Source organism: Typopeltis vanoorti, chromosome 22 (assembly GCF_054136105.1).
Source record: "Typopeltis vanoorti isolate ZY-2024b chromosome 22, IOZ_Tvanoo_1.0, whole genome shotgun sequence".
Taxonomy (NCBI): Eukaryota; Metazoa; Arthropoda; class Arachnida; order Uropygi; family Thelyphonidae; genus Typopeltis; species Typopeltis vanoorti.
The window spans coordinates 11,139,102-11,164,893 of record NC_143570.1 but is presented as its reverse complement, the minus strand read 5'-3'; the positions used below and the strand labels follow the sequence as shown (position 1 = coordinate 11,164,893).

General features: G+C 34.8%; 1 protein-coding gene across 4 annotated transcripts in view; it reads right to left on the bottom strand.

Annotated features, from left to right (window-relative positions):
- Window positions 1-25,792, bottom strand: part of YME1L (ATP-dependent zinc metalloprotease YME1L) — a 281,286-nt gene that overhangs the window by 60,509 nt on the left and 194,985 nt on the right. For all 4 annotated transcript variants that reach the window (XM_090411850.1, XM_090411848.1, XM_090411851.1 and 1 more), the window contains exons 13-15: window positions 23,472-23,604; window positions 9,144-9,206; window positions 2,133-2,401 (exon numbers count right to left, since the gene is read on the bottom strand). In XM_090411850.1, the coding sequence (XP_090267976.1) occupies window positions 2,133-2,401; window positions 9,144-9,206; window positions 23,472-23,604 (465 nt within the window). The remainder of the gene's footprint in view (window positions 1-2,132; window positions 2,402-9,143; window positions 9,207-23,471; window positions 23,605-25,792) is intronic.

Here is a 25,792-nt window from a genome sequence, read left to right as displayed (position 1 = left end):
GACCATCTCCAGTTCTGTTCTTATTAACAACAATGAAAATTATTAGAGAAGACAGAATATGCCTTGAGGTAGAATTCTCACTAAGTTTTAAACATTTACTGCAGACAGAAACAGAAAAGTTTGTGTTTCTGCAGTAGAACAACTTTGATATCAACATTTTAGCAAAACCCATCACAGTTCTACACTAAAATATTTCATTTTGTTTTGGCTCTGTAGACTTGTCCAATTTCTAAGATGTTGAGGGCTCACCTTTGTCAGGCTTGTACTTTTCTATTGATTTAGGGGAGTATGGATCGCCAGTGCAGCTCTTCTTCTGGAAAAAGTTTAATACATCATCTAACTGATGTGTCAGGACCATTTAGTGAGTTTACTTTTGGTGGATAATACAAAAGTATCCATTTTTTCTAGGGGGGGGGGGGGATGTCTGGTGATTTAGCTTTCAGTGATATCCTTTCCATAATTTTCTTGACAAGTGGGTTCTCAGAGAATGGAATCATTTTTGGAGTTGTTTCAGGAGAGTCTGACTGAAGGTCATGTGACTGACGCAGTCCACTCCACAGACTCATGATTATAAAGTTCAAGCGTGGTGGAATAGATAAGTGTTGAGATGTTGATATTTTCTTAATGGTCACCTTTCAGCATAAGAGAATTTCAGGACAGGTGTGGTGTGGCTAACTTCCTTTTTTGCATCCTCAAGTGCATGTCACAAGTGAAAGAATGAAAAAAAGTATTCATCTTTAATTTAATTTAATAAATTTAATTTTAATTCAAAGATTAAATTTCTTTTTCATCCTTCCATCTGTGACATGTATGGGAGTAGGCTGGATGATCTCTTTGACAGATGACACATTTAACTTTCTTTGCAGAGCAAGATTTATCATCATGCTCTTTACCATAACATCGGACAGAGGTGGTAGAGCCACAACAGGCAGTTTGGGTATGCCTATATTAATAACATTTAAAGCATTTCAGTGGATTAGGGATGTATAGCCTAACCAGACAAATGAGATACCTTGCTTTTCCGGATGTTGGAGATTTAGGCACATCAAAAATAAGGATGATGTTCTTGGATCGAACCAGGTGGCCATCTCTATATATATCAAGATGCACCTCATACTTGTCACTCTCTGATCTTTAAGCCCTGAGCATACCTCCTCATCTGGAACCTCAAGGAGATCCCATTCTGATATAATTCCTCTAGAAGAATTTAGTGCTTTATGGGATGTTACTGCAATTGGTATTCCACCCACTGATGATGCCCTGAGTTGCTAACATGGTGTTTGTACAAGGAAATCACCAAAAAGTAGTTTCAAAACCGTTTTGAATAAAGAACATTCTCTCCATTGTCTTTTCACCTGTTGCATGGATATATAAACACATTTATGCTGGTGTCACAGGACTTTTATTTCTTACTTACTTCTGTTATCAAATTATATATCTACAGCATCAGTACTTGCTCGGGATCTTGTGAGGGTCCTAAAAAATTTAAAGATGAAGAATTCATGCTCAAGAGATTTTTTGTTTGCTGACAAATCTTCGCAACCACCATTGCTTGCTGATGAGTGAGCATTCATGTGTGTCCCAATGGTGGTGATTGGGAAGATTTGTCAGTGAACAAAAAATCTCTTGAGCATGAATTATTTTCATCTTTAAATTTTTTGGGACCCTTACAAGCAAGTATACTAGGTGATTGATCCTGGCTGGGTCATCCGGGCCCATGCTGAAGCAGAGGCTAAAGTAGTGCAAGACTACAAGATCCCCATTTCTGGATGTCCACGATGGGTCATATTGCACAGCCACCCTGCTGATTCCAGTAATTGTTATTTGGGAGACAATAGTAGAAAAACTTCACCATGAACAGGTACCCAATGTGGAGGAATCAGAAAATATTACATACATATGTTATATGAATATTGTTATTAAGTCTGAGTATGGGAAGTAAATGAGATTTGAAATGCTGAGTGCACTTTACGAGAGAGATAAAAGTCCTGGAAAAAAATTACATCATATACAAATGACTTAGTATCCTTCAAGTATTCAGAACTATATGCTGATTAACTACTTAATGAAATTTGTAATATTCACTATATACAATATTAAAGAAAACAAGGGAATTCATTGCACAAACTCACCCATTAGTACTTTATCTCTAGAATTTTCTAAGTATTTCATTGAAACATTTTCTGCACCATCTATAGCAGCTCGAAGGGCAGCTTGATTAACCATATTCTCTAAATCTGCACCAGTAAATCCAGTGGTGCCACGGCCAAGAACATCAGTATTTACATCTTTAGCTGTTTTTACTTTCCCAAGATAAAGTTTCAGTATCTCTTTACGTCCACTCAAATCTGGTACTGAAACATGGACTTCAACATCAAATCTTCCAGGTCTTAACAGAGCTCTAAAATTAACATTTTAGTAAATAAAAGGCTTAAAAGCCTTTTGTTATTAATATATTAATAACAATATATTAATATTGTTATTATGTTATATTAATATAAGAAATATCAATATATGTATATCTTTCTTCTCATACCCATGATAAAATAAAATTTACATGCAAATTATAGTGGGGAAAAATTACGTCCTACATTTATTATAGACATTCATTACTGCAATTTGAATTTTTATTAAAATCAATAAAATTAACTAAAAACTCTAAATATAGATAACTAAAAAATTCATGCTAAACTATGATTGTCCTTCCTGAATAATAAATATAATGAAATAAATGTATTACTCAATGCTGAAACTGAGTCACCTTACATTGTGGTTGTGGTTTCAATTATAGTTTGAGTAAAGCGATGAAGTTGCATGTGTTTTTCTTACCAGTTTGCCTGTCTTTCTATCCTTGAGTCATTAACTAGCTCACTTCAGTTCAAAAGTCTGTATAAAGATTCCATGAATCCCAACTAGGATTCAAACTTGAATAATATAAAATTTCATTTTTATTAGATAATGGATCATTGTGCAATAATTTAATAGAAATCATACAGTGTTTTCCATTTATTTTTGTTATTTTAATATTTAAAACAATAAGTAGTAACTGGAATTTCCTTAACTACATTCCTACACATTTTATTAACACAAGGACATGCTTAGACAGGTATAAACATGTTAATACAGAAATATCAGTAGGTAGGGATTAATTAAATTTCATTGCAAAGATATTGTATAAGATGCATTATAGTGAATACAGAAATAATGAACTTATTAAATATGGAACCCATGTAAACAATAAATAAAAGTATTTAAGGACTTAAGTATATTTCATGTCAGTATCATACCATCTTTAGAGTGAGAAGTTAACATTAAGAAATGTTCGTATGCTCAGATCTTCAGTATTTGCCAGCTTTGCTATGATAAAACTTTAACTCCAAAGGTCACTTTGACATGCATTTAATGTAGAGAACAGATCTCCTCTTAACCTCTGCAAATGTAGTATCTAACCCACCTTTAAACCAGTTTAAAAAATCCCGGTTCTCTACAATATTAAGGAGTAAGAACATGCTTATTTACTCATCATACCCAACAGTTTATCAGGTCCTTGTGCTTGCAGTTTTTCTTTATTACAGCCAGAATGAGATATGCAGAGATACAAAGATCTAACCATACATTTAGTTTCTTCATATTATTTTAAGCTCATTACTGCAAACAGTAAAAGTGCAAACCTTCACAATAGTAAAATGAATCTACTCATAAATGGCGTCACAATCCATGTCACAACAATTGTTAGGAGTAATGATTTGGGAAATATTGCATAATTATTTGTGGTATTTTTGTAGAACTAGAAAATAAAAGATGAAACTAGATTTTCTTCCAAATTCTCACAACATTCCACTTTGGAATAAAATAATCTGCTGACACTTTTTATTCCTGTAACATTTGGAGACCAAGGAGGCAATTCAATCTCCATGGGTAGCTAATCAGAGATAACCGGCACAAGACTATCACTAATTATAAACAACATCTGGTGAACATATGACAAGTCCTGCCATCTCGTATAATCCCTAACACAATATTTATTGTCTGAAATAGTGTGGACTCTAAGGTTGATTTTCTTGTACTTATGGGATGAGTTTCTGGGAGGAAAAAACCTGCTTGCCCATTCCCGAGACTGATTGATTAACTTGGGAATTGGTTGAAGATACGGTTAGAAAAAGTTTCTCTACTCAGCAAGAACAGAGAACAGCTTTCTTTGGGTGTTCTAGTGCCATGGATACAACTACCACTTCCACAGTGCTACACAGACTTTATTCATATTTGGTATTGAATTATTTCAATTAAAAAAAAAAGAAAGGAATATCCGTTTTCAGTCAATGACAGAAGCTAAATCAAATTCAACTGTAAAGACGGTTGAAAACAAAATTCTGTTAGCTATAGCAAAATGAAGGGGGGGGGGGGGGAACACTGGAGAGGACAAGTCAAGGTAAACCAACATGCAATAGCATACAGAATTCTGACCACCACATTTTTACAATGCGCACACTGTTGCTTGAAAAACAGGATAATAAATGTCTAATATTGTATAGCTAAGTCAACATGATGTACTGAAGAGTGATAAATTTGGGAAGAAAACTGTAGCTGAGGTAAACATGCAAAGGAAATTAAATTTTTTTTTTGCAGGTAATAAGTTCATTTCATGTAAGTTTCCATGTTTAATTTTTCTAAGTATATAAACTCACAGCTAAAAGGAAATAAACTCTGTGAAAACTAAGTTTATTTCCTAAAGGCAGATTTCACAAATTTACATGAATACTGTGCTAATATTCATTTGCTATTACAGAGAGAGCAGTTCTGCTTTCAAAGGATTCCACAGCTGATATATATATATATATATATATATATATATATATAAAAAGGTGCAGTTCAAAAGTTTTGAGACAATTAATATAAAATAATTAAATACCATGTTAAACTTCAAAGTAGACTTTCCATTGGTTGATGGACTTGTTTGCAAGTTCAGACAATTTGCTAATTCCATCCAGAAATCTTTTTTTTTTTTGGAATGTTATTTAGCTCCCTTGTAAATGCACTCACTCTCTTTTAGTGTTTGGAAATGATGAGAATTTAATGAAAATTTCAATTTCAGGAAAAGAAAGTAATTGGCTGGAGCAAGGCTTGGCAGGTAGGGTAGATGGTGAAGGTTAGTGACTTTCCTGCTTGCCAAAAATTGCTCACAACTGCAACATTGTGTGAAGGTACATTGTCGTGAGGCAGGAACTAATCATTGAATTGGTACAATGCTGGTCTCTTGATTTATTCTTTGTAGCAGGCAATGCCAAACATCTTTATATTTTGCACTGACCTTGTGAAACAAATTTGTGATGAATAACTCCTTCCTCACTGAAAAAGACTGAACATTTTAACTTGATGTTTGAAAACACACAACCTCTAGGGTTTTGGTGAATTTTCCCCCACCCACTCTGCATGTCATTGCAGGATCATACATGAAACACATGGTCACCAGTAACAATTATGTTCCAAAAAGATTCACCTTCTGCTGCAAAAAATAAAGATGTTTGGCATTGCCTGTAGTTCTTTACTACAGGCAATGCCAAACATCCATAAAGTTCTTTACAAAGAACTTTACTGCTACTCTCTATTCCTCCATTGTGTCAGTTACAACTATCCCAAAAGTTAGGGAAATTGTTATCCTCAACTGTATAAAATAAATTTATCAGTTTTAATTTAATTTAATTATAGCCCAATAGTATTTCGTCCTTAAACATACTACTGTAACATAGAGGGATTCTAATGTAAGCATGTGCACTGTTTTTTGGAATGAAAATCTTCACACACAAATGTGTGTTAGTTAACAACTGCTGAACACAAGCTACTACTGATATTTGGTCACGCAACAGTCTAAGGTTCGCTACAAATATTTTGAAAACAGATAGCATGTGCAATGCTCTTGTAGTAATCAAAGTCTCAAAACTTTTGAGACACACCCTGCACTTTCAAGATTCCACATTTTACAAGTTAGCAAGAAATAAATAAAAAACATATCTTTTGTATAGGGGAGGGAGGTCCTGTGATCTTCCAAGTATCACATAAGTAAAAGAAAAAGTCACCCCCTCCCCCACAATGCCTATGCTGAATTATGACAAGTGTCACTGTTGAAAATATGAAAAGAATTATATTTTTTTTATTGTTACACGAAACAAATGCACTGCGATCTAACGCAGTGTCAGAATTATCGTGTTTGGCCAACTGCAGCTAGACTCGCCAATATTCGTTTGCACTTGTCATTGCACATAACAAGTGAATCCAACACTGCTCAAAGGAGCAGTGTCGCTACAGATAAATTGTATGCATGCACGCATTATTTCTGTGAGATACAAAACTTTTATTACTGCTGTTTGTTCGTGGCGAGGGTGAAATATTTTTAATAAAGCAATTTTTTAATATGTAAATTTATTTATTAATAAATTGGTTACTGATTAGGAAAATTTTTTTTTTTTTTTTTTTTATTTTGTATATGCAGCACCCCCACTTAAAATTGTCACCGGCTGCCACTGATGTTCACCCTATTCAATATTTTTATTTGAGACTAGATTCTGCACCTGTTGGTCATTCTCACACATTCGTTTGCATCCATCCTAATTGCTTAATATTTCCTAAGTTTATGCTTCAGCATGCTTGGTGAAGATCTATCTAGACACCTAACAACAAAACCATTTAGATGCAGTCCATCAGCCTTTCTTCTTTCTGTCAAACTCAAGTCATAAGTCCACAAACCCTACAGCATTCCTTCTGCACAACCTACGTATCAATTCATTTGCTATCAATGCCTTTCTCCTCAATTCACCTCTATTATGGAGTGGTAAGAGACTTGCAATCTTCACCTTCTTGCTCTTCATTTTTGCTTTGTCCAACAACTCTTTCATATCCTCTCTCATAGAATACTTTTCACTTCTACCCATTATCTATTTCATCTGTTATCTATTACATCAAATTCCTGACATGTATCCTCAGGCGATGTACAGGATATTATGATAGTAATGATGTAACTTTTCATGTAGTAGTAACTTTCTATTGACAATTTTTCTCCAAATTAATCTGTCAAGAATCCAATATTATCAGATCTCACATTTGTCTTTTAAGGCACTTTTTGCTGTATCAATCCACCTAGATTTTGATCATCATCTGGATCTTTTTCTAGGAGGCCTGGCAAATCTTTCATCTCTCATTCTGTTTAAGTGACCGTACCACCAGAGATTAGCTAACTACTAACAAATTTCTGAATGCTAATAATGGCAAGGTCTTCATGCAACATTTCTAATTATGGTACCTTCAACATGTATAATATTTAAAATCTTTTGTGATTTCATAGAATATGATGTGGTTACTTCAAATTCATTATAATCACAGATTTATGTATTACAATAAATTTTAAGTACTGACTAAATTTAATTTCAAGACTAACTAATTCCAATTTGTGAGTGTGTGCGCGTACACATGCACTGTATATACACTGCTTTCCATAAATTAAGGAACAAATAAAAAATCACAATTCTGGAATGGAAAAAAAAAAACATATGAAAGTCAGGTATATTATGTAAAAAATGATGCTGAGTCTGTTTATGGTATAAAAATTAGTGATGCTGTCAGTGATATATACAAATGAGCCACAGCATAAAAGCTGGCATTTTGGAGTGCTTTTTCATTTCATATATGGAGAGAGAACAAGACAAAAAATAGGTGCATTTTTGATTAAATTAATATCAGAATATTGCTTGATTATCCCATGTTGTAAGTCTCCTGTTTTATGTGTTTTCAGTATGCTCAGCAATTCTGCTGAACAATCCCCCAGGTATAATGGGAGTTACTTGTATAGATCAATCAGTATCTCAGGAGTGGTGGTAAAAATACTGGAAAAATTGTTGAAAAAGAGAATTCAAGAATATGTGGATAAGAATATGATACTCTGAGGGACTACATGGTTTTGTAAGAAAAAAATGGTTGCAAGTTGTTCCATGGTTCCACAGACTGTGGAACTAATTCCAACATACAGCACCCCAGAGATACAGTGAAGAAAGACTATGGATTACAACTGTAGTAGGTGACTGATATCTCCCATTATCTATTTGTTGAAATAGGAGTGCTATTCTGAATCAGCTACAATGTGACCTTGCATTGGCTACAGGAATATTGGTATCTGCTTCCGCCGTGCGCAGAAGGCTTCAGAAAGGTGATCTATATGCTAGCAATCGGCATGGGAATAAGGGCATGCAGACTACCAGAGGAGAGAATGTTTGAATTGGGCCAGGCTCCATGTCAACTGGACAACATGTCAAAAGACCAATGCTTGTTGGCCTTGTTTAGAGATAAGTCCTGGTATGCTTTACAAAGTAACAGATGTGCTTTAACATAGAGAGAACCAGTGACATATTATCATCACTCTAGTATTTGTGAAAGGGACACTAATTTTGTGGAGGTATCTCATTAAGTAGACATACTGACTTACTTCATAGCTGAACCATGAATGCTGCAACTTAAGGAGATGAGCTCCTGGACCCCTAATGTTCATCCACATGCAGGTGCGACAGGGGAGATATTTATCTTATAAGTCAGTAATGCTCATCCTCATCAAGAGAAGCTCATGTGCCGATATCTTCAAGAAGAGACTAGCATACATAAAAACTGGCCAGTCAGGTCTCCTGACCTTAATCCTATTGATCATGTCTGGGATGCTCTAAGTAGACATGCTGCTGTCATGAGGCTTAGCAGAGTTTTGCAGGGGGCAATAGCTGTTATTGCTAACTGAGCTCCTGGACACCATTGTAAACAGTATACAATATCATTATGAGCACTGTATTGCTGTGAGGGGTGACCACATTCCTTACTGAAGCACTTTGACAATTTCATTTTGACCTCTTGTTTTGTACTACTGTCTTCATGTACCCATTTGTTACTGAATTCAATTATTTATTTACAATTTTTGTGGATGTTTCTTTCATATCTCATATACTGGTTTTCACTGAATTGTACAGAAATTCATCATACAGTTTTTGAGTTATTAGTTTTCTCTTTGTTCCTTAATTTATGGAAACTGGTCTTATTCTTTCAGAGGCTATACTTAATTTTCAAGAATACAGATTACAGTTAATAATATGAGCACAGTTTGATATAGCACATACTTATCAAGATCATCTCTCCTGTTTGTGGCACCAAGCACAATAACACCTTCATTTTGTCGGAACCTAGAAACAGAATACTAAAAATATATATTTCCATTTATCATTTAAAAAACAGTTAAAAGTTATTACAATTCCGTCAATGAGTATTTTTAGAACAATCAAAAGGAAAAAAAAAAACTTCATGTTTAAATTAGTTTAGACAGTGCAGCTATGGTTTTTCTCCCAGAATGATAAATTCTGGAAGAAAAACCACAGTAACTTCATGAAGAATGGCTAAGTTAGAAGCTGGTCTGATATAATCTTATTTCCATTTGCTTACTTATGTTCCCATTATTCTAGATCCTGTTTGAGACCCCCAGATATTCTACTAGATTTTATTGTTTGTACTTTGATTCATTTTGTGGAATGTCATGGTTGTTCAGTTCTATTCCTAAATATTTTATCCTACTATAACATGCACTTATTTTCTCTTTGATTTCTACCTTTCAGGTACTTTAAAAGCTATCATGGTGTTATTTTTTTTCTGCTGCATTATTAATTTATTTAGTAATCTTTATAGACCTTTAGTTACAGCTAATAATATCATATATGCAATTAATCTTAATTTTTCCTTTAAATGACATTTAAATAAATAAGGTGGGACTTAATAAATCATTGTCTAATCGCCTTGATTATTTTAATTTCTTCAATCAGTCCCTATTCTGTATTTATTATAGAACTGTTAGCTGCATGCATACATATCAGTGGAGTTGCATGCCCATTTAGGTTGGGCGTGCTGTCATGTGGCTTATGCAACCTATGCTACAAAATTCACATCAATTTGACCATATGATAAGCAGGCAAATCAGCCTTGAGAACTCAACACTACAGGACATAGGATACACCAGGGCGTAGGGCTGACCACCATATCCTGTGAACAGTTTGAGGTCTGATGATTAATCAACCCTCGACACCGCAAGGTAAAAGAGGGTAAAAGGAAGATGAGATTGCATTCATATTGACATACGAAAGTTTTAAGAGTGCATAGCGCATAGAACTGATAGCTGCATGATTGCATATTAGTGGAGTTGCGTGCTCATTTAGGTTGGGTGTGCTATTGTGTGGCTTATGCAACCTGCACTACAAAATTCACATCAATTTGACCATATGATTGCATTCATATTGATGCACAAACGTTTTAAGAGTGCATGGCATCAGCACTCATCTTAATTGGTCCAATGTAATTAATTGAAGGATAACTCTGAATACTTTAATTTATCAATTAAAGTAATTTTAAATATGGAAAGCATAAAGGTCAAATAAACAATAGTTATGCAATTTATGTGAGAAGCACAAAGGGTTTATGCTTTGTGGAAATTAGATTATCATTGGCAAATACTAGAATTGAATAACTTGAATTTTTATACGATTTTTAAATACAGTCATATGCACAGAAATCAGAAAACGTCACCACTTGGGAAAATATTATTTTTCCAGATTGAACCAAAGAAAACCTGAAATAACTCATTTTTTCTTATTTATTCACAAGTTCCAACCTCCTTTGACTATAATCAATCATATAATCTCCGAAAGCTCCGGCAGAAAATGGGATTCAGTAGATTGTCAATACTGCTTCCCATTGTAAATATGGACAAAAAATGTTAAATTATTTATAGAAAATTATACATTAAAGACTTGTCTATACTGATGTAATAAACATGTCAATTCACATTTCATGCACACAAAACAAATGAAACTTGGAAAACAAAAACAGCAACTCATGACAATGTTCAATTGGATTGCTTCACACAATAACCAGTCACAGTCACTAACAACTTCTGGTGCTATTGTCTCAGTGCACATTCTGCATTGCCTTCTCGGCCATTATAAAACCACTCAAATGCTAAGAATTTGACATGCTGTGATCTGCACATCTGTTTAAAGGGCTCAAAGGTGTCCATATTTGTGAACTCGTACAAGGGCTATTAACACAAATGTGTTATGTTTACACATCGAAACGTCTCCTCTTCATGAACATTAGTATATTATGTTAAATTTTAGGAATTACACAAAGCCAGCAAACAATTAGGGGAGTCTTTAAATAAATGCAAAAATATAATATCAGTGAAACTGCTATTCCGTGGATGTGCACCACACACCTAGAATATATGCCCCTGATTATATATATAATTACTTCTGAAATTTGTTTTGGTATTTTTCTTATTTTAATGAGGTTAAGTCTTAACTGTATTCAATCAATAAATAAAACACGTGCAAAGAGGCATGTAATATAATGATTTTTCTATCATTTGTTTTAACAAATATTGCATCTATTATTGATGTTTTTCATAAACCCTTGTTGCTCATTAGATAACTCAATAAAATTATTTAATGTTTTTTTAATTATTAACACAAGAGACCTCTAAAGAGTCATTGAGGGAGTATACATATCACCTGCTCTAGTTGTCAAATATTTTCTTGAATTTATTCACACTGCACATGAAGAGAAGATGTTTCGATGAGTAAACATATCACAAAATTCTGTTAATAGTCCTTGTGTATACCTGCACTCACCACCTCCAATGGCACTCCATTCCAATCACGCTCCACCCTATGAGAGAAAAATTTATCTCTCACCCCTTTTCTTGACTAAATTCATTCTCAACTTCCATGGATGCCTTCTCGTCCTCTCACAACCCTCCATAAAATGAAAAATTCTGTCTACTGATATCCTGTATGATCCTTTCAACAGTTTGTAATTCTGAATCATACTACTCTTTCTACTGTTTGCAGCCCACAAATTCTCAAACTGTCTTCATAATCTGTATTCCACACTCATATAGTCGTTAGCACTATCTATAGTATATCAGAAAAACAGCACAGGTAACCCAGAGACTAGACTTGCAAACAATAGTCTAAGTGAAGCAAGATCAAGGCTGTATAAAGAGGTAAAATTATTTTCTTATCTTCACATGTCAGAGTTAATTTCAAGATTCTAGTTATCCTCTCTCTGTTGTATTTGCAATTTTTACTATATGACCCTTGAAATTCAACTTCCTATCTATTAAAACTCCATGATCCCTAGCCTGATCAGCTTTTTCTAGCATTCTAGCATAATCCCATCAATATACTTGGACAATGGATATCTCATTACCCTGAAGTGATTAACTTTACATTTACTAACATTGAATTAACAGTCATTTTCAAATGCCAACAATTCCAGCCTATTCAATCATTCTGCAAGTGCACATCAGCTGCATTTTTGATACAAAGATAGGTAGGGTAATCATCATCAAACAGCTGTATGTCTCCTGTCAAATCCTAATGTCATTAATGTGAAGATCGAATAACAATGGACTAAGTCTGCAAAGATTTAAAGGTCACCTTAAATCTTGAACACTCACATATCCTCCACAATACTACTTTTTAATATCTGTCAGTCAATATCCATTCTAAAGTTAATAATCCAAACCCATATTCTCCAATTTATTCAACAGTCTTCCTGCCAAAAGCCTAAGGAAATTATAAAACTATCATGGTATATCCATGTAACATTATACAACATGAACAACACAGTAACATTATACAACATGAACTTAATCAAACCTTCCCTTAGTAAACATATTTTGTTCATTACAAATATGCTCTGTCAACATTTCCTGTATGCAAGCCCTTACCAACTTTTGGAAAATATTCACCACCACTCCAGAGATACAATAAGTTGATAGTTGGATACATTAGTGTTTGTACTATCCGTGGGCAATGGGATTACCATGACCTAACCTAAACACAGTTATTCCGCTCCTGTGGAATCTTTTCTGTTCTGAGACACTCAAATTACATAGCCTGGTCAAAGGAACAGCCATTTCAGCTGAACACCCTTCTAGCATCTCTGCTGTTGTCACATCAGTCCGTACTCACAAATTCTCATTCAGTTTATGCCAAAACTTAGTATCTCCTCATACACCTGACCTTCTTCATCCAGTGTGCTCAATGTTGCATATGCCAGGTTGATGGCTTTTAGCAAAATAGACAGTCATTACTTGAACAATCTTTTCTGCATCTGTTACTCTCATACCATCAGAATTCAGTAGTAATTCTTACATGTTCATTCTTTCTTTTACTTGCAGTATAACAATATTACTCTTTTGAGTCATTTTTAGCTTGCAGAGCATTTCTTTTCATACTTAGACATAGATTTCTATACAACAGTTGTAACTCTTCTGGACTGCTCCTTATAATTTTCATAACTGACATGTGGAGGTCTTTTCTCAGTTATACAGCTTTGACCCTTAAGCACCCCCAAATTTTTATTCTTTCCACATATTTTATTTATTTTATTTTTTAAGTATTTTTGTTTAATAGATTTGCACATCCATTTTAATCCTACCCTATCTATTCTTTGAACTCTAGGGACATGTTGCAATACTGCATCATTTAAGAATTCTTAAATGCTTCCCATTACTGTTGCCAAATGAAAATTACTAAAAACAGCTAAATCTTTTTTTAAAAAAAGAGCTAAAAAAAAAAGGAGTTAAAAATAAAAATTTGGGGGTGCTTAAGGGTCAAAGCTGTATAACTGAGAAAAGACCTCCACATAGCCTTTAAAGGAATGCGGAGAACCGACCAGGGCATCTGACCTAATGTCCAATTCTCACCTTCTCGTGGTGCACCCTGTTGGGTATCTACTTTGATAATGAACGAACGAGGATGGGCTGGCAATTTGGGATTTAGCTGACCAAATTGTATTCTTATTGGTTAAACCAAAATAAAAAATGATGGTACAACATGACAAAATTTCATGCCGGCTGGGGCGTCGCCCGGTTAAACAAGGCCCCCGTTGTTTTTGCCAGGGAACCAGGGCAAACAGCGAAAAGTCACCTACTGGAACAAATCTGAAAACAAACCCCAACTCAACATCACCAGAGTTAAAGATCGGTACTATCAACGTAAGAAGCCTAAATGGCAAAGAAATGGAGCTAGCTGAGGAATTAGATAAGTGCCAGATCGACATAATAGGGGTGACTGAAACAAAAAAGACCAAAACTGGCGAGATCTTTCTGAGCAATAAATACAAAATGTTATATTCAGGCAATGACAATCAAGGAAAAGAAGGAGTAGCCATAGTATTCAACACAAAATACGAGGCTAATCTTCTTGAAAGGCAGTCAGTCTCAAGTAGAGTAATGTGAGCAAATATGAGAATGGGGAACTGGACAATGAGACTTATTTGTGCCTACGGTCCCACAGAAGGCTCTACTAAGGTAGAAGTGGAAGAATTTTTTGAGGCTTCAGAAAAAGCAACTGACACAATGAAAACGGAAAAGTTGGTCCTTGTTGGGGATCTAAATAGCAGAGTAGAAAATGATTGTGAGACATACAAAAATATTTTGGGAAAATTTGGAGAAAAGAGCAAAGCTAATAATAATGGCAAATACCTGTTGGATTTCTGCTCAGGTCATGGATTGGTTATTACTAACACTATGTTCCAACATAAAAATGTGCACAAATTCACATGGAGAGAAGAGGCAAGGAATAAGAAAAGTCTCATTGACTATGTTATTGTTGATAGTGATGTTTTCTCCCAGGTGCAGGACACCAGAGTGTACAGAGGATTTGAAATTGGAAGTGATCACTATTTAGTCTTGAGCAGGATAAAATTGAATTTCATATTGAAAAGAATAACATGCAAGAAAGTTTTAAAGCGAATAAAAGTTGAGCAGCTCTCAGATGTGAACTGCAGGCTAAAATACAGAAAGATTATTGAAAAGAAAATGAAAGACTTTGAGAACAGGAATCAAACCTTGGAGATTCAGTGGCAAACTCTGAAGAAAACATTGATTGATTCTGCCAGAGAGGCATGTGGTGATGTTGTGTGCAAGAATAAAAAAATCAGAACTCGCTGGTGGACACAGGAAGTTAAAGAGGCAGTGAAGGAAAAGAAGAAAGCATCCCAAAAGTTCCTGCCAAATAAGTCAGCTTTTACTCTTACAGAATACAGAGTCAAATGTAAGAAAGCTAAACAGTGTGTAAAACTAGCTAAACAAAAGTCGTGGGAGGACTTTGGCAAGAATATAGAAAATAAATATCAAGAAGGTTGCAAAATATTCTGGAGGTTGTTGAAGAAGCTTAGGAATGGAGGAAAGAGTGCTGTAAAAGGAGTTAGAGATGATAAAGGTGACATGAAAACAGGAGAAAAAGATATCCTTGAAGTATGGAGTAATTACTACGAAAAACTGCTAAATGAAACAAGCAGTGATGACAGCACAGTGATAAAAAAAACAATGACCAGGCATGAAGTCAGCAATACATATCCATACTTGAAGTAGAAAAAGCCATCAAAGGCTTGAAATGTGGAAAGGCAGCAGGAGTAGATGATATTCGACCAGAAATGTTGAAGTATGGTGGTATAAAAGTCTTACAGTGGCTGCACTGCATAGTTCACAAAGCCTGGACAGAGGGACGAATTTCCGATGTTTGGAGTAGAGCTCTCATAGTACCCATATATAAAAAGGGAAATAAAACTGAATGTGAGAATTACAGAGGTATTTCTCTACTGAGTGTTCCTGGCAAGATCTATGCAAGTATACTTGAGAAACGGTTGAGAAGAATTGTGGAAGAAAAGCTTGGTGAAGAACAAGCTGGATTCAGGCGAAATAGAGGCTGTCAGGATCAGATCTTCACTTTACGACAAATAGTCGAGAAAGCATGGGAATACAACAAAGATCTGTATTTAAGTTTTGTCGATTTGGAAAAGGCATATGACAAGGTACTTTCTTTCTCACTCAAGAAAGAAGCTATTCAATACGCTACAGTTATATGGTGTCAATGGGGCATTATATCAAGCAATACTTAGTCTTTATTTGAGTTGTAAGTCAGCAGTTAGAATTGAAGTACAGGAAGATGGTTTAATATTAAATCTGGTGTGAGACAAGGATGTACATTATCCCCTCTGTTATTCATTATCTATATGGATCACATTATGAAGGAAAGTGGTATTAAACATGATATCAAAATTGGAGATGTTAATGTCAGCTCTTTGCTTTATGCGGATGATGTTATACTTCTAAATAAATCCGCTACAAGTCTGCAAGATTCTCTGACTAAATTGAATAGCTGTTGTAATAGATATGGTATGAAGGTCAGCAATAAAAAGACAAAGAATGAAAATAGGCAGAATCATTGAAAATGTCAACTGTGTTGTGAATGGAGAACCTGTGGAACAAGTAAAACATTTCAGCTACTTAGGCACGACTTTTACTGAAGATGGTAAATTAAATTTAGAAATAGACAACAGAATCAGCAAAGCTGGTATGGTGGGAAGTCAACTGAATAAATTCATATGGAATAAGAAAAAAAATTAGTCGGAACACTAAATTAGCTGTATACAAGACAGTGTTCAAACCAGTTTTAACTTATGGATCTGAGAGCTGGGTCAGAAGTAAAACACTTGACCAAAGACTAGAGACCACAGATATGAGAGTCCTGAGAAAGATTAGAGGTGTGAACAGATGGCATCAATGGCAATATCATATTAAAAATGAGGATATTAGGAAAGAACTTGACATTGTCAGCATCCAGGAATGCGTTAGCAGAGCTAATCTCAGGTGGTATGATCACTTAAATAGAATGGGAGAGGAAAGATTAGCAAAACAAGTGTTCTCTGCCAGGTTGGCAGGAAAACGACCCAGAGGAAGACCAAGATATAGGTGGATTGATACGGTACAAAGTGCCTTAGACGATAGAAATATAAGATCTGATAATGTTGGAGTCTTGACAAGTAACAGACTGATTTGGAGAAAAATTGTAGATAGGAAGTTAGTAATGATGTAATTTTTTCATGTAGTACTGTCATATCCTGTACACCCCTTGAGGGTACATGGCAGGAATTTGATGATGATTTGTCATCATAGCCCTTCTGCTTATTTCAGTACTATCATATTGAAAGTTTATTTTTCACTTGGTTAGACTATAATAACCTTAGTTTAATCCTTTATCCAAGTGTGAGCAAACAAACTTTGCACCTGAAAGTATCTTCAGGACTGGGGTAATATGGAGGTACAACACCCTCAGGACAGGTGTTGTGCCACCTTAACCCAGTCTTGAAGATTCTTTAAGGAGCAAACTTTGTTTGCTCACACTTGGATAAAGGATTAAACTAAGGTTATTAAAGTACTATCATATCTTGGTAAGGACTAATGATTTTCACTCATTTTATTTCTTCCAATAATGGTGATAAATACTGTATGAAAGAGTATGTGGAACTCTTTCATACATTATTTATCACCATTTAAACCAGTTGTATGAAAACTACCAATACTATATCTCTTTTCTATTTTTAAACTATTCATTATATTTTTTTTTATTTTTGCTCCTATAAATTTTGAAGTAATAACACTGTCATCAATAGCATGTTTTATAAGTGAATAACATACCATGGTTTTTTAGTCTACTTTACTTACCTGACTATCATTACATAATAATATTATATACTTAATTGCTTTGTTGTTTCTCATTTTGCTTTTTTTCTTGCCTTCCTGCATTTTTTCAAATGCTTCTTGATGACTAAATCCCATGTCATCTGCCAATTCATTTTCAATATCCTCACATTTGTTTCAATACTGGCATGTTTCTGTTCACTGGGAAAACCTTTGTATTCTTGCAATATTCAGATTAGCAATCCTTTTTTGTTGCAGCTCTACTGTTCTCATATATTTTTGGTGCCATTTTATGTCACTACTTTCTAGTGTAATATGACAAATAATATTGAGATACATAAAAATATAATAAAAGCACACAAATCAGAGGTAAAATATATTAATTTTTAACGGAGAAACTCATCCACGAGAGGTTGGTCGACCTATAATGTGCTAGTACAGTTGATGGAAAAGAAGCAACTTGTTCACATTTGCTTGAAGAGTTGTGGAATTTGACTCCCTGAGGGGAAACACAAGGTGAAAGACTGTTCTAAAGGGCAGAAGTAAAAAGGGTGAATGAAGAGCAAGAGCAATTTGTTTCATGGGTTTGGAGTTGAATTGTGTAGCACCAATTAGCATGTATGTTGTAGCATGTATTTAAATGAATTTGACAGAGGGGGAGAAATTATTGACTAATTCTAATGTACAGTGGCCATAGAAGTATTCTGTAGAAGATATAAACACCAGAAACTGCACATTTATATGATTGTGAGCAAAATGGATCAGTGAGAGAAAAGGGATCATTAATCTAACTGCTCTTTTCTGTACAGTATCCTGCATTTATAGGGAACTCTTAGGGATACACCGTAAATGTGAGAGCAATATTCATATATTGCTCTCACATTTGGTGAAATGGTATGCTTGATACTCTTGTACAGCCCTGGCACATTTTTGGGATAATTACAACTTAGGTAAGGTGCACACAAACCAAAAAAAAAAAAAAAAATTATCATCAGCAAATTCCTGCCATGTACCCTCAAGGGGTGTACAGGATATGTACTACATATCCTGTACACCCCCTTGAGGGTATACATGAAAAATTTACATCATTACTAACTTCTTATCTACAATTTTCTTCCAAATCAGTCTGTTACTTGTCAAGGCTCCAACATTACCAGATCTTATATTTCTATCGTCTAAGGCGCTTTGTACCTTATCGATCCACCTTTTCCTGCCAACTTGGCAGAGAACACTGTTTTGCTAATCTTTCCTCGCCCATTATGTTTAAGTGACCATACCACCTGAGATTAGCTCTGCTAATGCATTCCTGGATGCAGACAATGTCAAGTTCTTTCCTAATATTCTCATTTTTAATATGATATTGCCGTTGATGCCATCTGTTCACACCCCTAATCTTTCTCAGGACTCTCATATCTGCAGTCTCTAGTCTTTGGTCAAGTGTTTTACTTCTGACCCAGCTCTCAGATCCATAAGTTAAAACTGGTTTGAACTCTGTCTTGTATACAGCTAATTTAGTGTTCCGACTAATTCCTCTCTTATTCCATATGAATTTATTCAATTGACTTCCCACCATACCAGCTTTGCTGATTCTGTTGTCTATTTCTATATTTAATTTACCATCTACACTAAAAGTCGTGCCTAAATAAGTTGAAATGTTTTACTTGTTCCACAGGTTCTCCATTCACAACACAGTTGACATTTTCAATGATTCTGCCTATTTTCATTGTCTATGTCTTTTTATTGCTGACCTTCATACCATATCTATTACAACAGTTATTCAATTTAGTCAGAGAATCTTGCAGACTTGTAGCGGATTTATTTAGAAGTATAACATCGTCTGCATAAAGCAAAGAGCTGACATTAACATCTCCAATTTTGATATCATGTTTAATACCACTTTCCTTCATAATGTGATCCACATAGATAATGAATAACAGAGGGGATAATATACATCCTTGTCTCACACCAGATTTAACATTAAACCATCTTCCTGTACTTCCTTCAATTCTAACTGCAGACTTACAACTCAAATAAAGACTAAGTATTGCTTGATATAATGTCCCGTTGACACCATATAACTGTAGCATATTGAATAGCTTCTCTCTTGGCACCTTGTTATATTCATTTTCCAGATCGACAAAACTTAAATACAGATCTTTGTTATATTCCCATGCTTTCTCGACCATTTGTCGTAAAGTGAAGATCTGGTCCTGACAGCCTCTATTTGGCATGAATCCAGCTTGTTCTTCACCAAGCTTTTCTTCCACAATTCTTCTCAACCATTTCTCAAGTATACTTGCATAAATCTTGCCAGGAACACTCAGTAGGGAAATACCTCTGTAATTCTCACATTCAATTTTATTTCCCTTTTTATATATGGGTACTATGAGAGCACTACTCCAATCATCGGGAATATTCGTCCCTCTGTCCAGGCTTTCTGCACTATGCAGTGCAGCCACTGTAAGACTTTTATACCACCATACCTCAGCATTTCTGGTCGAATATCATCTACTCCTGCTGCCTTTCCACATTTCAAGCCTTTGATGGTTTTTTCTACTTCAAGTTTGGATATGTATTCCTGACTGCATGCCTGGGCAGTGTTTTTTTTATTTATTTATCACTGTGCTGTCATCACTGCTTGTTTCATTTAGCAAATTTTCAAAGTAAATACTCCATACTTCAAGGATATCTTTTTCTCCCGTTTTCATGTCATCACCTTTATCTCTAACTCCTTTTACAGCACTCTTTCCACCATTTCTAAGCTTCTTCAACAACCTCTAGAATATTTTGCCACCTTCTTGATATTTATTTTCTATATTCTTGCCAAAGTCTTCCCATGACTTTTGTTTTGCTAGTTTTACACACTGTTTAGCTTTCTTACATTTGTCTCTGTATTCTCTAAGAGCACAAGCTGACTTATTTGCAAGGAACTTTTGATATGCTTTCTTCTTTTCCTTCACTGCCTTTTTAATTTCCTGTGTCCACCATGGAGTTCTAATTTTTCTATCCTTGCAGACAACTTCACCACATCTCTCTAGCTGAATCAATCAGGGTTTTCTTCAAGGCTTGCCACTGAATCTCCAAGGAGATTCAGGCAAGCCTTGCTCTGAGAGCTGCTCAACTTTTATTCACTTTAACTTCCTTACATGTCATTCTTTTCATATGAAATTCAATTTTATCCTGCTCAAGACTAAATAGTGATCACTTCCAATTTCAAATCCTCTGTACAGTATACTCTGGTGTCCTGCACCAGAGAGAAAACATCACTATCAACAATAACATAGTCAATGAGATTTTTCTTATTCCTTGCCTCTTCTCTCCATGTGAATTTGTGCACATTTTTATGTTGGAACATAGTGTTAGTAATAACCAGTCCATGACCTGAGCAGAAATCCAACAGGTATTTGCCATTATTATTAGCTTTGCTCTTTTCTCCAAATTTTCCCAAAATATTTTTGTGTGTCTGACAATCACTTCCTACTCTGCTATTTAGATCATCAATAAGAACCAACTTTTCCTTTTTCATTGTGTCAGTAGCTTTCTCTAGAGCCTCAAAAAATTCCTCCACTTGTACCTTAGTAGAACCTTCTGTAGGACCATAGGCACAAATAAATCTCATTGTCCAGTTCCTCATTCTGATATTTGTCCAAATCACTCTACTTGACACTGCCTGCCATTCAAGAAGATGAGCTTTGTATTGAATACTATGGTTACTCCTTTTCCTTGATTGTCATTGCCTGAATATAACATTTTGTATTTATTGTTCAGAAAGATTTCAGTCACCCCTATTATATTGATCTGGTACTTATCTAATTCCTCCACTAGCTCCATTTCTTTGCTATTCAGGCTTCTTATGTTGATAGTACAGTTCTTTAACTCTGGTGATGTTGAGTTGGGGCGCGTTTTCAGATTTGTTCCAGTAGCTGTCTTTTCGCTGTCTGCCCTGGTTCCCTGGCGAAAACAACGGGGGCCTTGTTTAACCGGGTGACGCCCCAGCAAGCATGAAATTTTGTCATGTCGTGCCATATAACAAAAAAATAAATAAATAAAACTTTAGATCCGGAAAAGGCATATGACATGATGCCAAGAGAAAAGCTGTTCAAAACATTGTAAATGTATAAATGGATATTTACATCAAGCATTACTTGGTCTATATTTCAGTTACAAGACAGCAGTTAGAACTGAAGGAAGAAGAGGGAGATGATATGATCTTAAACCAGGTGTGATATAAGAGAGTGTACATTATCTCCACTGTCATTCATCATCTATATGGATCATATAGATGAACAGATATAGACTGATTTTCCATTGTGATTCTGATACAGATTGATTGAGAATACAGATTGAGAATTTGTAGAGACTGCAGACACTAGCAAACAGAAGAAAGAGGGGTGATATAGACTTACAAATTTCTGAAAAGATCATACAGGATTTCAAGTTGATGGAATTTTTCATTTTATGGAGGGCAGGAAAAGGATAAGAGGGCATCCTTGGCAGCTGAGAATGAATGCATGCTGCTAAGAAGGGGTGAGATCTACATTTTTCTCTCATAGAGTGGTGTGCGATTGAAATGGATTACCAATGGATGTTGTGTGTGCAAATAGTGTGAATGAATTCAAGAATTTGTGTATAAAAGTATAAAAGCTGGTGTGTAATATGTGGCCTTCCTTGATGAGTCCCCAACTCCCTGGAGGTCTCTCTTAATAATAGTAATAATAATGATGATGGAAAGTGGTATTAAAACTGATATCAAAATTGGAGATGCTAATCTCAGCTCATTACTTTATGGAGATGATGTTATACTTCTTAATAAATCTAGTACAAGTCTGCAAGATTCCTTGACTAAATTGAATAACTGCTGCAATAAATTTGGTATGAAAATCAACAATAAAAAGACCAAAACTATGAAAATTGACAGGAACAATGAAAACATCAACTGTATTCTCAATGAAAACCTATAGAACAAGTAAAACATTTCCAACTATTTAGGCAAAATTTTTAGTGTAGCAAGTTAAATATGGAAATAGACAACAGAATTAGTAAAGCTTGTAAGGTAGGAAGCTAGCTGAATAAACTTACCTGGAATAAGAAAGAAATTAGTCAAAACACTAAATTAGCTATAACAAGACAACATTCAAACCAATTTTAACTTATGGATTTGAGAGCTGGGTTAGAAATAAAAAACTACTGGAGACCACACAAGTTTTGAGAAAGATCAGAGGAGTGAACAGATGGCATCAATGACATCATATTAAAAATGAGGAAATTAGGATAGAACTTGACACATAGATAGCATTCAGGAATGTGTTAACAGAGCTAATCTCAAAAAAAAAAAAAAAAAATCTCAGATGGAACACTTGAATGGGATAGGAGAAAAAAGGTTAGCAAAAAAAATGTTCTGTGCAAGGATGGCAGGAAAAGGACCCAGAGGAAAACCAAGACTTAGGTGGATTGATACAGTAATAAGTGCCTTAGAAGAGAGAAATATAAGAGATGATAAAATTGAAGTCTTGACAGATAAACAGATAATTTGGAAGAAAAGTTTCAATAGGAAGTTAGTAATGATGTAACTTTTCCATATAGTACTATCAGAATATCCTGCACTCCATCCCCCAAGGTACATTTCAGGAATTTGACGATGAAAAATAAAATTTAGCAGGCAAACACAAAACTACTTCATACCAAAACAGAAAAGGGAAAATATACTGAACACAATTAAAATATTCTAAGATATCTGCCATCAAATGAAAAGAATAACATCTAATAACAAAAGGTATAAATTTCTGATCTTTTCAGAACTTGGCTAGAATATCCTAACATTTGAATTGTAAAATTGTGTTTATATATCAAGAATAGCAAATTTTAATTTCATTACTACTTCAGTTTCCAATATTATGTTTTTAATATTTACCCATCCATCTCTGTTAACAACTGATTGATAGTTTGATTTGCATATGGATGAAGCACAGAATTTGTTCTTTTTGCTCCAACAGAATCGATTTCATCTATAAAAATTACACATGGTGCCCTCATCTTTGCAGAATCTATGTTAAAAAAATTATGAAATGTGATCTTATAAAATCACTTAATATAGTTATTATAAATATTAATAAAAAATAAGTAAGAAATGTATTTATTTAAACATTATGTTAAAACAATGGGCCAATTACTGCTAAAATCATAAGATATTAAATTTATTCAAAAGATAAAATTATTTACATACAATTTATTTTTTCGTTTTTCAATGAAAAGGAGCTTTCATTAAGGACATGGTACATAGGATGTGAAATAGGTCATCACTAATCAGTTTTAAGCAGGACAAATGAATGTCATACTGAAGAGATATATCAGCAGCTTTAAATATGAATATCATTTTGAAACATATTCAACTATATAAATATTATTGAAGGGAAAACAAACAAACAAAAAAGTATGAAAACAAGAATCAAACCTTGGAGACTCAAATACAAAATCTAAATAAAACATTCTCAGGGGACAATTTGCTAGAACAGAAAAATACAAAATTCATGTAGACTCAGGAAATTAATGAGACAAATCTAAAAATCACATTGAAAGGTCTTGACAAATAAGTCAAGAAGTAGCCTGAGAGAATACAGGGAAAAATGTAAGAGTAGCTAAATAAACAGTGAGAAAACTAAGAACATAGAAGATAAAGATCATGAAGATGGCAAAATGTTCTGAAAGTTATTAAAAGTGACTGGAAATGGAGGAAAAAGTACTATAATAAAAAAAAAAAACTGATATGCAGAGAAGATGCAAAACATTAACTGCATTCTCAAGGAAACTACAAGAACAAATAAAATATTTTAGTAAAATTGAATGTGGGGAGCCAAATGAATAAATTTATATGGAATACTCCAAAAATTAGCAGGAAAAATAAACTGAACTAAAACATATAAAATGGTGTTCAAACCAATTTTAACTTAGGGATCTGAGAGTTAGGTTAGAAATGGAACAGTTATTCAAAGACTAAAGGCAAAAGTCATGAGAAAAAAAATTACAGCAGTGAATAAATGGTAGCAATGCTAAAATCATATAAAAAATGAAGTTATTAGTCAGGAGCTTTATATTGTCAGCATTCAAGCAAGTGGAAGTAGAGCTAATCTAAGGTGGTATAATCACAGAATGGGAGAAAAGGCTAGTAAAAAAAGGTATTTGATGCCAGAATAACAGGGGAAAAAAGACAATGATCTGAATAGACTGATGTGGGTAAAAATGATTTAGAAAACTAAAATGTGAGATCTGAAAATATTGGAATCCTAACAAATAACAGTCCAATTTGGAGGAAAATTGCTAATAGGAAGCTAGTAATAATATAAACTTAATCATGTAGTAATACTATATATCAATAATAATATACTCTACATTAGGAATCCTCACCTAATAACATGTTGGTCCACCTCTCTGTGCAATCATGACTAGCAGATGGCTAGGAACAGATTCCACAAGGTGTTGACATCCTCCATGCATAACTCGACCAATGTCTGCTGCATCGACTCCATCAGTTCGTGCTCATTTTGTGGGGGAAGATCAGCAGTTCTCACACCCCATTCTAGCATAACCCATACATGTTCAATTGAGTTACAGTCAGAAGAGTTTGGGGCCAAGGCAATGTGGCAAATTCATTGAATTGTTAATCCAACCACTCAGTAGTTGTATGAGCCCGATGACAAGGAGTGTTGTCTTGTTGAGAGATGGCAGTGTAGTCAGAGTAGACTTCCTGCAGAATGTGGATGGAGATGGTCAGCTAATTGGTCCCTGTAGCATTCACCATTCTTGTGGGATAAGATAACCAACAGACCTAGGGTGTGCCAGGAAAAAGCTCCCCAGATCATAACACTGCCTCCACTGGCATGTTGAACCTCAACTGTGCAAAGAGGGTATAGGGCTTTGTGCTGTTTGCACCAAATGTGAACTCAGCTATCAGCATGGTACAGTAGGAAACGAGACTCATCACTCCAGATGACCTTCCATCTGTCGAGGATCCATTACCAACATTCCTTGGCTCATAGCGATGTTTCAATGCTTGGCCATTATCATGGTACCCTTGAGGGTCTCTGGCTCTGGAACCCCAGGAGAAGCAAGGTGCAGGTGGAAATGGGTCGAACTGCCCTGCTGTTGTACTAGTGGGTGAGCTGTGTGACTATTGCACATCGTTGCTGAGATACAGTTGCGACACCCGATGCTCACCTCTAGGATCAACCATGCATG